Here is a 13,711-nt window from a genome sequence, read left to right as displayed (position 1 = left end):
TTGGCCCAATAATTTATCAAAAGTTTTGCTTGAGGCATTTCCTTTATTGCTCAAACAATTACTTATCAGGTCTACATATACAGTTATAAATACCGTGTAATGTTTTTAAAATTTCTATCTGGGCTTGAGAGTAATGTGTGTTATTTCAAATAGTAACACCAGCTGATTTTTTATGCTTAAGAGATTACTTCATCACCAACATTGTCTTTATTAATTCCATTACACTTTTCCTCTGTTCAGTTGTACCCAAGTTTATATCCAATAATTATTGTTTCTGAAGCTCTTGTTATAACAATGTTGTTACTCAAAAATTTGTATCTGTGTCTCATATGTAATCACACAGTACAGATAACAACCATCTATGTATATAAGTGTCTGTAAGAGTTTATACTGTTGTAAATGAAAATGTAATTTTGAGTTAATGGCATTACTAAAGATACTGGAGTTTAAATCTAAAGACAATAACGACAATATTTTTTATCCAACAGGATGCCAGGTAGCTGATATGATGTATTAACAAGTCTTGCCTGAAGTACAACCATTGGCATATGGAAACGTATCAACTGTCTCCTACAGTATCATCTACAGAACCAGTAGTGCTATCAAAGTAAAGAAAAGATTGTGAGAGTGGAAATAAAAGATTCTGAAATCTGTAGGAGCCAGGAACTCACCAATCTAGTCTACTTATATATAAGAATTTTAGCCTTAAGGAGAAATCAGATTTTAGAATAAATGTTAAATAGTGAGATCCTCATGAAACCTAACACCTTCTGAATATGTAGAGCGAAGCTTTTAGTACTTAGAGCACCATAAATAATTATACAAATACAGCAGATTTTTTTTGTCCAGTACATAATAAACCTATTTGTGAACTAGGATATAAATAGCGCAAGCATTCTTTCTGTGATTTAGCTTTGAATTACATACATTTTAATAATTCCATACATTATAAGTTATTTTTATTGTTTCTTGTTAGTAGAGAAGAAAATACAGCTGCACTGTTATCATGCAGTCTCTTCAGAAACAGTAGTCTTAATGAGTATTCCATTTAATACTCATCATTTACTTATTATAAATCCTCCAAAACAATAATTTGAAGTCAAACTCAAGGCAAAGCATCTTTTGACCACTCATTGACACTGAAACAATTTCAATAGGGCTGATAAAAACATAGCGCATTAAGAGACAATAAATCTTGATCTCAGTGAAGCAGTGGCCTCCTTATCAATAAATAAATAGAAGGCAGAGGGAAGAAAAACATTTTTTGTAAGTAGTTTCAGATAACAAAAGGTAGATGTGCCAAACAGAAACTAAGGTAAAAAAAAGACAGATTTGATGAATCATTAGAATCAGGAATTATCAGTTGTCAGTCCTTCTGTCATTGTCTCTATCACCCAGAGAATGTTTAGACAGCTCAAAGTTTTCCATGTTATACTAATATTTTACATTTTTAGCTCTTAACCAGTTTTTCTAGTTTCAATAACTAGTAGATGCTTTTTTGCTGTTTTATTTATTATTTTGTATCCTTCTAGGGAGGACACAGCAGTATTTTCTTCCTATTCGCTTTAGAATGTCTTTTATGAATGCCATATTATAACATTGTATTAAAACACAGCAAAATGTGTTCAGCAGTAGAAAAATGTGTTCAGCCGTTCCAAGATGCTCTTGAATGGTGCTGTGGACCTGCCTACACTAAGTATGTTTAGTTTCCTAATACTGCATTTTATACCCAGCATTATTTTGTTGCCTCTTGGTAACTGTGATAAGGAAAGAAAATCTATCAAATAATTTTGTAAAAATATTGACTCATATCTTTCATGTGACAAATGAAATGTGTACCTTAAACTCCTCTGTATAAAACTATTCAAATTTTAATAACATTTACCTAATCTTCTTAATTTTAATTGTGTATTAACATGTTAGTCGATATTATTAAAATGTATATGTTTCCTCTAAATGAGGAAAGATTATGTAATAAAACTATATTTCAAAATAATTTCGTGTATTTTTCTCCTTTCCGAGTCCCACATCAAGTGAGAGAGAGACTGTTGTACTTGTGTTCTTAATGTATGAAGGCAATTTAAAATCAAAAATTTTTTTCTTATGAGTGTACAGGTGCCAAATAAAATAACAAAAAAGATGTATAATTTTTATGTCTAATTTCCAACAACAGAAATGCATTTTTTCCACAAGAGTGTCAGCTTTGCGAACTCTGTCAGATTCATTGCATAGATTCAAAGCCATGTTTTCTGGCATCTGGAGTCAGGTATAAAACATGTTGCTTGTCCTATTAACCATGGGGTAAATATGCACTGCCTTTCTTCTGCTGTAATATTTTGACACAATGACAGTGGGAGCTAGACATTTATACTCATAGATTGAATAGAGTAAAGTTGTGTGATGCAAGAATATGCAATATCATTGAAGTTCAGAGTATAGACTTTCTTTTATAGGAAGTGCTATTTTTCAGACAGTTCTATGCTTGCAAAATATTTTACAGCTATATTACTTAAAAAGACATCCAGTGTGGTTCTTGGACAATCTACTTTGACAAATATTAAATCAGAAGTGATCATCCTTCTTGACTGCAATATAGTTTTTGTATTTTAATGCCATCACACTGATCTTCTTTTGTTGATTACTGTTAATAATTCACCTGTTTCTGCCAGTATGCACTTTTGAACATTTTTGAGCCCTTCATACTACACACATGGCTTCAATTCTTTTGCAATAAAAATTAACAAAACTGACTGATAGTTCCATATATTTTTTCCTTCTTCTTTGTATAACGTAGCCTTTAAATGAAAATCTATAGTTTAATGGGACATGTACTATATATGAGGTCAGACACATTTGTTCAATTTTGTACATTTCCTGTAATCACTTGATATCAAAATTTTATAGTTAGGACCAAATTACAAATACTGTACTTGAACAGATAACCTCAGATCCAACAAAGCTTATATTTTCATAATTTAGTCCCCATTACTTCTTTGAGTGTATCCACACTAGACAAACAGTATTATGTATTCCACACTGTGTGACAGCTTTTAATTCAGAGCTCTCATTAAAATCGCAAAAATAAAATCAGTCACTATTATTAGTAGATTGTCTCTTTCAGTTTATACCGTTGGAACACCTATTAATTAACAATAAAAAATATTTTTTTCTATTTAGGGAAATTGAAGAAATAAAGAGGAGAGGAAAAAATTCCACAGAATGCTTTTGGTAAATTAAATACAGTTCTGAAAACTAAGTTTCAAGTGTGTTAAAAAAGGAATGTCACTAGTTTTGACTTACAAGAGTGAGTCACAGGGCTGCTCAGCAAACAGTGGAGGGCTGCATTGTGGGAATTACTGTAAGGCACAGGAAAACAAATACAACATGGAACAGAACTAAATAGAAAATGTAATTATGACCACAGTGAAAAAGAGATTTAGGAGGTCAGGATGTGTAGCCCAATGAATGGGTAGCAGGTGGATCAAATGAGTTCTCTGCCAGATCTCAAGACATTAAAAAAAAGACTACACCATAGCATAATGAAAGGTGGGCAGATGACATTAGGAGGCATGCAGGCGTAACAGATGTATATAGCATTACATATTGAAAAGTCTTAAGGTGATCTTTCATCCAACAATAGATACTGAATGCATAAAGATTTGTTTTCTCTAGCTACTGAAAACATATCGCAAGATGTATATTGAAATGTTGCTTACCAACATTCAATGTTATTCAGAACGAATATACACGCCTTTTAGCATTTCAGGTCTTCCACTGTGTCTACACTGCAAAATTACTACCCTCAGCTATGCACACTCCCAGTATGTGAAATAAGAGAAAATAAAATTTTCCTTGTACATTCAACATCACTTTTCAACTATCATACAAGAATCAGGCAGTGGCTTGCTTTCCTGTGCTTCTCTCAAAACTACTCTTTATCATATATGTCTCATAAAACATAGGCTCAAAAGCTAGCACTATTATAAGAAAAGCCTGTGCTGATTGCATTCTATTACATATGTATCCACCTATATCTGAATGATCAATTTATATCAGATCATGCAGCTTCATGACTTGAATCATAGTATTTAGAGAAAATTTAATAATGGTGATACATTCTTTACAATGTCATATATAGGGTGTCTGAAAAATAACTCCCTAGTTTTAAATTAAATTGGGAAATAAATGAAAAATTACATCAATGAGTACTTATCATGAAAGATAATTCCTTCAAGTTTTATTTAATATTAATAGATATCAATATGGGATTCATCTGTTGCCCTGCACACATCGAGACAATATTCCACTTCTCGCCATGTATTCACCAACATTTCAGGTGTAACTGTCCCAACTGCCGTGATGATTCTTTCCCATAAATTATTGATGTCTCTGATCTTTTCACTGTACACAGCATTTTTTATGTGGCCCCAAAAGAAAGCCAAATTATCTGTTGTTTCTGAGTTGCTCTGCACTGCACTGCTTGCATGTGTGGACTGAATCTAGGGAATAGAGGAAAAAAGATGGCACAGGTGCCGTCTTGAGGTCAAGCAGACTTGGAGAGTTGATGAATCAAATACCACAAACTAGAATAGTGTGTGTCACTTTGTACAGATTCTACGACACATTAAAACTTGGGGGTTCTTTTTCAAACACACTGTATTATGAAGAATGCTGTAAATCATAACAGCAAACAACATGATCTTTTATTTTCTGTCTCCATAGAGGTTCTGAAAAATCATATGTAAAATTCATTAGCAGGTGGCAGACTTTGGTTCCTTGGTAGAATCCTAGGAAGAAATCAGTCAACAAAGAAGATTGTTTATAAAACACACATGCAACTCTTCTTATTATATTGCTGAAGTATGTGAGATCTATACCAAATAGTATTAACAGGGCATACTGGACACACACGAAAAGGGGAGTACTGATGGTCAAAGGTTTTTTTGGCCCATGGGACAGGATCATGGAGACGCTGAGAGAATTAAACTGGGAAATGCAGACGCATACTACCCTAGGAAAGTCTACTTTGCAAGTTTCAAAAACCAACTTTAAGTGATGAATCAATAGTGCTGCTGGCTTCTATCGTGTATGTCCTAGGTTCAACTACTGATGACCAGCTCAGATTCTTCTGTAATATAAACATGTGGAATGGGATCCACTTAGCCCTGAGAGGTCTAATGGAACCACTGACTATAGTCCAAACAATTTTCTTTTTCAGTGAAGATTATGCTATTTGACTGTAAATTACTATTCACTTATTTTACACAGTTATGATTTTGGCATTACAGCAATTCTCAAGTGCAAGCTGAAATGCCACAAAATGTTAAGCATAAATGACATGTCATCACTGAAATATTTTATATTTGGTCTTATAAACAATTTGTCATGTTACAGGACATGATTTTTCTGTGGCTCACTGAGACTCATTGTGATATCCTGTGTATTTTTTTAAAAAAAATGATGGGAACACACTCAACACTTAAGCTCATCACTGATAAGATCTCAATGCCTTAAGCCTGGGTCATCTTCCACAAGATTCTGAATGCCAGCACAGTTGTCATTAGTGGCACTGGACCACAGGCAATATTTGTGAATTTTATTTCAATAGGATGTAAATGGTGTTTTTCCCCATCCAACCCCACAAATTGACAGATGTATTAATTGAGCTTAAGTTTAAAGGAAGCCAGAACATGTAATGGATTTTAGCTAGTAGCAAGTAAAGTTATTTGTCTTGATATTTCAAAAGGTGAGGTTCTTGACAGAGTAGCATGTCCAAACTGTGCTTTTAGTCAACCCAAAATTTTGAAGGATTTCTTACCTTCTGTCATCCAAAAATGAATAATAAAGTGTTGTGCAATAAAGGGCTGTACAATGGATGAAAAAAAAGGTGTTTGCACACCTTGATAAGCTCTGGTACCTTCGGTTGTGTACTGCTCGCACCAGTGGTAATGCAACACACACTGGCAGTGGTGGCAGTACCACTTGCAACATACTGTCAGCAATTTGTTCCCTTCATATTGTAACAATATTACTTGTAGACTTATGTGCCACAGATAGGTATATGACATCCATTTACTGCCAGGATGTCTCAGCATTCACAGGTCATGAGAGAGAGTATCCTGGCACTCATCCAGAATGATAGTTTCAGCATGTGTGAACTGACAGCCAGGTGAGGTATTCAACCTTGCTTATGCCGAGACATGCATGAACTAGTAGTGCAAGACTGGGTAATTGGCCAACTTCACGGGTCGGGCTTAGGAAAGGTGTTGACGCCTCAGCAAGGCAACGTGTTGGATGACACCTGTGTGGGATGCCTTTTTAAAAGCCATACAACAAAAGAATGAGAGCAATTTCCCTGGATATCAAACTGTTCACAACTGCTTACAATATTATGGCCTTAAAGCCCATAAGAATGCTAATAAAGAAGCCCTTTCTGACAATCACAAACTTTCAGGTGAGTCAATATTAAGCTTAATGAAAGAGGGTCTGCTGATGGTCTACACACTACGATTAGCATGTTACGACTCACAGTATGTGGTGCAACATTCATGTGTTGCCCACCACAGTCTTGTGCTGAGGTTGAATGTCATCAGATTGGGCCGGGATACTTCACCAAATTTATGGCTATCTTGTGGAGGATCACTCTGGGCAAATCATGGAACAAGCAATGGTGCCAAGTGTGAGGATGCATTATCCCAATGGAGTGAGCCAGTTCCAGCAGTCGAATCACGCAGCAATGGTTTTGCAACAGTCTGACATTGACCTGGTTGAATGGCCTGTTCAAGTGCCGGACTTGAATTGCACTGAAAATTTGCACAGGCCCCATGCACTCCCAGCCAACTGTGTGTCCTAGTGTTGGAGATGTGGGAGAGTCTTGTGGATGATGAGACATATTTCTAGTCTTGTCAGGTGAGGCAGGCGATTGATACCAATGGTGTGTGGACCTAATACTAACCTCACCCACATGTGAAATTTTCCTCATCTCTCATAACTCCACTATATTCAATATTAATATACGTTCAGTAATTGGAAATCTGTGAGATAATTGTACTTTAAACTGTATTTATTAATTTGTGCTACTTAACACAAAGCACAAATAAGTCATTTTGGATTGAAATAGAAAAGGTGTCCTAATTTGAGACTCTCAGAGAAAAAACGTTTTATTGACCAATGTAAGAACAGAAAAACCCTAAAATAATAATATTTTCTTCCTTACTGCCTTCTTTACCTGTTATGAAAAAGAAGTGCAATCTCTTTTTCAACTTACAATTCTTTGGAAACCCGAAATAGCATTCAATGCACTGTGCCATCTTTCTCTGTTAGCCTTCAGAGAAACGACTGCTGCAGGGTACGCATTCAGTGTCTTCTTCTTCAGATTGATTATCTATAGTATTGTCCACAATTAAATTTGCATAAGACCCCAAATTAGGGGAAGTTTATGTTTCCTCTGTTTTTCTCTCTTTATTTTTCAAGAAAAAAATTGTCACTTCTGTCTTGTTTGATTCTCTTACAACTTTGTTCTCTCTGAACTGTTTAAAGCATTTTCTGTACGAAAACTGTGTTAGCTACTTAAGAGATTCAAAACATGCTGAATTTGCTGGAGCTGGTGGTTCTTGATGTGGCCTGATGACTGTGGGAGATGGCAGGACCATTCGAGCTCACATTTACTCTCGTTAGCATTCTGTATGTCAAACTCCTGGTGTATTGCAAAGTCGTCAATAAGTACATACTCGTTGCATGTGAAAAGTCCCATTTTCCAGAGGCTATTTATGGAATTTTCCATTGTAACTGCTTGCAAGTAGGATGCTCCATAGAATATCATAATCAAAAATGAGGTTACCACATGACTTGTGGATTTGACAGCAGATTTCTATTTACTGGGGATAATGTGTTTTAAACAGTCCCATCAATTTCACACAAAGGCTGCATTTTATGTGTGGAATGGGGTGATAAACAGATGATGTGGACACAGTTTTTTCTTGCTTTGTTAGGGCACAAATGTGATATTATGACCATCAAGTATTAGCACAACAAGATCATCACTAGATGGTATCACGCAGTCCACAGATTTGCTAACCACTTAGAAAAACTATGAGTCTGAATTCCACTACAAGTATGGCAAGTTGAAGTTATCGTAATATGAGATTATGTGTCCCAATATTCAATACAGTCATGTATTAGGATACCTGTAGTATTGCATATTAGGAATAAGCCATCTTACACTAGAAACCTAGCCTCATAGTCCCGCTGCTCTGGTTGAAGAACAGTTTATTATAGTAAATGAAAGAGAACTTTGTCAAGAATAGAATCATATGAATATTGTAGTAAATCTACTGCAATTCTGATATTATAGCTCTACAAATACAAACAATCACAAAACCTGAAATTCAACACTTTTAAAATCAATAATTCTTGACAGTGTCCAGCTCCATAATCTTCTTCTTGTCGCTGCTCTATGCCCGAGGTGCTTTGAGAAGTTCTGATACTTCACAAAACAGCTGAACTGAGCTGTCTTACATAAACAAACTCTCCCTGCTTGCCAGCAGCCATAAAAAGCTTAACAACCAAGGTGTGTGTGTGTGTGTGAGAGAGAGAGAGAGAGAGAGAGAGAGAGAGAGAGAGAGAGAGACAGAGAGAGAGAGAGAGAGAGAGAGATCCCAGTAAATGAGTGTTTGTGAAATCATTATTTCATATAGTGTTCATTTTAAAAAATTATGATCATTCCACTTGGGACCATAGGAAGGTACATTAGCTTATTTGTTTCAGTTGTAAATATTTGTCATGTATTATTGTTTTTCTGACATTTACTACATCCTGGAGGACCTCCTCACTATGGATCAATTGGAATGAAAGTAAATCTAATCTAATCTAATAGGCACCTTTCATCCATATTCTAAAACATTTTCAGTAATGATAGTTTATGATGGGTAAATTAAAAATTGCATCAAAACAGAACATAAATAGTCATTTTCTAAAATTAAATTATAACTGCAGTAAGGCAAAGTGTAGTGCATTCCATCGTATGGCATCTTTAGTGTCACACTCACAAACCACTGAAACAATAAGAAACTTCCTGACAGATTGAAGCTGTGAGGATGGGGCATGAGTTGTGCTTGGATAGCTCAGATGGCAGAGCACTTGCCTGTGAAAAGCAAAGGCCTTAAGTTCTCGAGTCTCATTCTGACACATAGTTTTAATCTGCCAGGAAGTATCATATCAGTGCACTATCCACTGCAGAATAAAAATTTCATCTGGAAACACTGAAGCAGTAGCTCTATTTTTCTTAAAAATTAGTAATTTTACTTGGGCACCAAAGTTTTTGAGCTCATTGTTAAAAATTTATTTTCTCTTACTCGGTTTCATTTCAGTCATTACCAGTTTCATTCATGCCAAAGAACTGAACAATTATTCTATTAGTTACTCTCTCCTACATTTGAAATATGAACTTCATTGTTGTTGTTGTTGTTGTTGTGGTCCTCAGTCCTGAGACTGGCTTGATGAAGCTCTCCATGCTACTCTATCCTGTGCAAGCTTCTTCATCTCACTGTACCTACTGCAACCATTCTTCTGAATCTGTTTAGTGTATTCATCTCTTGGTCTCCCTCAATGATTTTTACCCTCTACGCTGCCCTCCAATACTAAATTGGTGATCCCTTGATGCCTCAGAACATGTCCTACCAACTGATCCCTTCTTCTGGTCAAGTTGTGCCACAAACTTCTATTCTCCCCAATCCTATTCAATACTTCTTCATTAGTTATGTGATCTACCCATCTAATCTTCAGCATTCTTCTGTAGCACCACATTTCAAAAGCTTCTATTCTCTTCTTGTCCAAACTATTTATCGTCCATGTTTCACTTCCATACATGGCTTCACTCCATACAAATACTTTCAGAAAAGACTTCCTGACACTTCAATCTACACTCGATGTTAACAAATTTCTCTTCTTCAGAAATGCTTTCCTTGCCATTGCCAGTCTACATTTTATATCCTCTCTACTTCGACCATCATCAGTTATTTTGCTCCCCAAATAGCAAAATTCGTTTACTACTTTAAGTGTCTCATTTCCTAATCTAATTCCCTCAGCATCACCCGACTTAATTCGACTACATTCCATTATCACTGTTTTGCTTTTGTTGATGTTCATCTTATATCCTCCTTTCAAGACACTATCCATTCCGTTCAACTGCTCTTCGAAGTCCTTTGCTGTCTCTGACAGAATTACGATGTCATCGGCGAACCTCAAAGTTTTTATTTCTTCTCCATGGATTTTAATACCTACTCCAAATTTTTCTTTTGTTTCCTTTACTGCTTGCTCAATATACAGATTGAATAACATCGGGGAGAGACTACAACCCTGTCTCACTCCCTTCCCAACCACTGCTTCCCTTTCATGTCCCTCGACTCTTATAACTGCCATCTGGTTTCTGTGCAAACTGTAAATAGCCTTTCGATCCCTATATTTTACCCCTGCCACCTCCAGAATTTGAAAGAGAGTATTCCAGTCAACACTGTCAAAAGCTTTCTCTAAGTCTGCAAGTGCTAGAAACGTAGGTTTGCCCTTCCGTAATCTAGCTTCTAAGATAAGTCGTAGGGTCAGTATTGCCTCACGTGTTCCAACATTTCTACGAAACCCAAACTGATCTTCCCCGAGGTCGGCTTCTACTAGTTTTACCATTCGTCTGTAAAGAATTCGTGTTAGTACTTTGGAGCTGTGACTTATTAAACTGATAGTTCGGTAATTTTCACATCTGTCAACACCTGCTTTCTTTGGGATTGGAATTATTATATTCTTCTTGAAGTCTGAGGGTATTTCGCCTGTCTCATACATCTTGCTCACCAAATGGTAGAATTTTGTCAGGACTGGCTCTCCCAAGGCTGTTAGTAGTTCCAATGGAATGTTGTCTACTCCGGGGGCCTTGTTTCGACTCAGGTCTTTCAGTGCTCCGTCAAACTCTTCACGCAGTATTGTATCTCCCATTTCGTCTTCATCTACATCCTCTTCCATTTCCATAATATTGTCCTCTAGTACATCGCCCTTGTATAGACCCTCTATATACTCCTTCCACCTTTCTGCTTTCCCTTCTTTGCTTAGAACTGGGTTCCCATTTGAGCTCTTGATGTTCATACAAGTTGTTCTCTTATCTCCAAAGGTCTCGTTAATTTTCCTGTAGGCAGTATCTATCTTACCGCTAGTGAGATACATCCTTACATTTGTCCTCTAGCCATCCCTGTTTAGCCATTTTGCACTTCCTGTCTATCTCATTTTTGAGACGTCTGTATTCCTTCTTGCCTGCTTCATTTACTGCATTTTTATATTTTCTCCTTTCATCAATTAAATTCAATATTTCTTCTGTTACCCAAGGATTTCTACTAGCCCTTGTCTTTTTACCTACTTGATCCTCTGCTGCCTTCACTACTTCATCCCTCAAAGCTACCCATTCTTCTTCTACTGTATTTCTTTCCCCCATTCCTGTCAATTGCTCCCTTATGCTCTCCCTGAAACTGTGTACAACCTCTGGGTCTTTTAGTTTAACCATGTCCCATCTCCTTAAATTCCCACCTTTTTGCAGTTTCTTCAGTTTTAATCTACAGGTCATAACCAATAGATTGTGGTCAGAGTCCACATCTGCCCCTGGAAATGTCTTACAATTTAAAACCTGGTTCCTAAATCTCTGTCGTACCATTATATAATCTATCTGATACCTTTTAGTATCTCCAGGCTTCTTCCATGTATACAGCCTTCTTTTATGATTCTTGAACCAAGTGTTACCTATGATTAAGTTGTGCTCTGTGCAAAATTCTACCAGGCGGCTTCCTCTTCCATTTCTTTGCCCCAGTCCATATTCACCTACTATGTTTCCTTGTCTCCCTTTTCCTACTACCGAATTCCAGTCACCCATGACTATTAAATTTTCGTCTCCCTTCACTATCTGAATAATTTCTTTTATTTCATCATCCATTTCTTCAATTTCTCCGTCATCTGCAGAGCTAGTTGGCATATAAACTTGTGCTACTGTTGTGGGTGTTGGCTTTGTGTCTATCTTGCGTTCACTATGCTGTTTGTAGTAGCTTACCCGCATTCCTATTTCCCTATTCATTATTAGACCTACTCCTGCATTACCCCTATTTGATTTTGTGTTTATAACCCTGTAGTCACCTGACCAGAAGTCTTGTTCCCCCTGCCACCGAACTTTTCATAATAGGTAAAATTATGCTATAAGTCTGACTGATTTAAAATCACTTACTCCTGAAAATAATAATATTCTCGTACTTCTATAAAACAAATGCTCATAGAATAACATGGACGAATTTTCTTAAAAAAATTGTGAGCTTTGTGATACAATTTTTGTTAACTTGTACTACAATAGTTATCTGTAGGGTTAATATATTATGCACTAATGTTTCACTCATCAAGACAAGGGAAGCTACCACAGAAAGGCAGTTGGCACCTATCATGACAGGGATATAAAAACTATTGCACAGATGTTAGAATCAAATTCTAATTCAGCAAGTAATGACTAGGCAGTTTGACTGTGAGCTTCTCACCCAATGATGCTAACACTTCCTTCAGATCGCATCTAGTGCTGCCGGTCAAATCACTACACATTTCACAATCACTGATGACATCCTACACTTCCATGTGTAATGTTTAATTGTTATTAGTTTCCAATGTTGTGTATTGTATGTCTCACTGGTATGATAATATCGCCATCTTGGTACAACAACTAGGCAACTTAAAGCAATTGTTACTGAAAGAAATGCATTTGCAAATTTCCCACAATTTTAAAGCTTTACTATAGACAAAGTGTTAGGAATAATTCCGATCTGATGTTCTTATATAGTTTAAAAATGTCAGATCCTCAAGTTTTTTTCTGATTTTACTTTCAAAATTGATTCTTTATTACTACAAAGGAGATATCTTGCTTCATTGGTTCACAAACATCGCACCAGATAATGTTGTGGAAGCCGCACAATATTTCGATGACACAGTTCATCGTCACCTTCAGGTACTTAGTGATGTGTACACCAATATACTATGCTGACTCGCAAGAAAAGTGCAAGCACCAAAGGTTGAAGCTATAATGTCATCATAGAAGAATCATAGAGGACGGCAACATCCAGTGCCCCCTGCTGGACAAATGGGCCACAGGCTTCTCATTAGTGATGTGGGAAAAGTACGGCCGCAAATAGTGGCCCAGTGCGCATGCGGGCGAGTGTTGGCGCCCAGTTTAAGAGTGTAGGCTTTGATTCTCCATCTGTGTTGACTTGGATTCGTTCATCTGCGGCCCACCATGCCTTAGTACTGCCAGTGCTGGTTCTCATGCCTTGCTGATATCCTGTGTCCCTATTGATCAAGTCATTACGTAAACGAATTTCAACTGATTCTTTAATGATGGAGTCCCAGTAGGGGAAGCGGAGGAAAGGATCTTTGTCTCACCATAGTTTATGCTGTGTCTCATGTCAAGACAGAGTTCAGCCACAGCTGACTTTTCTAGCTGACCCAGTATGGTGTGACGTCTGTGCTCAGCACATCTATTCTTAACAGTGTAACACATCTAGCCAATGTATGATTTCCCACACTGGCATGCGATTTTATATATCTCCGATCTCCATAGCCCTACATGTCTTTAACAGAAGCCTGCATAGGTTGCACTGGCGCTGGAGGGTGGAAGACACATTTTATTTGATGTTTTTTGAACAAACTACCA

The 13,711-nt window shown here is 36.8% G+C and overlaps 1 protein-coding gene across 1 annotated transcript in view; it reads left to right on the top strand.

Moving 5' to 3' along the window:
- The window catches only part of LOC126268115 (uncharacterized), an 846,423-nt gene extending 845,109 nt beyond the window's left edge, over positions 1-1,314 (top strand). Inside the window, exon 14 of the mRNA XM_049973639.1 lies at positions 489-1,314. Coding sequence (XP_049829596.1) covers positions 489-500 — 12 coding nt within the window. The 3' untranslated portion in view covers positions 501-1,314. The remainder of the gene's footprint in view (positions 1-488) is intronic.
- The last annotated feature ends 12,397 nt before the right edge of the window (positions 1,315-13,711 follow it).

Source organism: Schistocerca gregaria, chromosome 4 (genome assembly GCF_023897955.1).
Source record: "Schistocerca gregaria isolate iqSchGreg1 chromosome 4, iqSchGreg1.2, whole genome shotgun sequence".
Lineage (NCBI taxonomy): Eukaryota > Metazoa > Arthropoda > Insecta > Orthoptera > Acrididae > Schistocerca > Schistocerca gregaria.
Note: the sequence above shows the minus strand (reverse complement) of the source record. Positions and strands in the feature narration are given on the sequence as shown.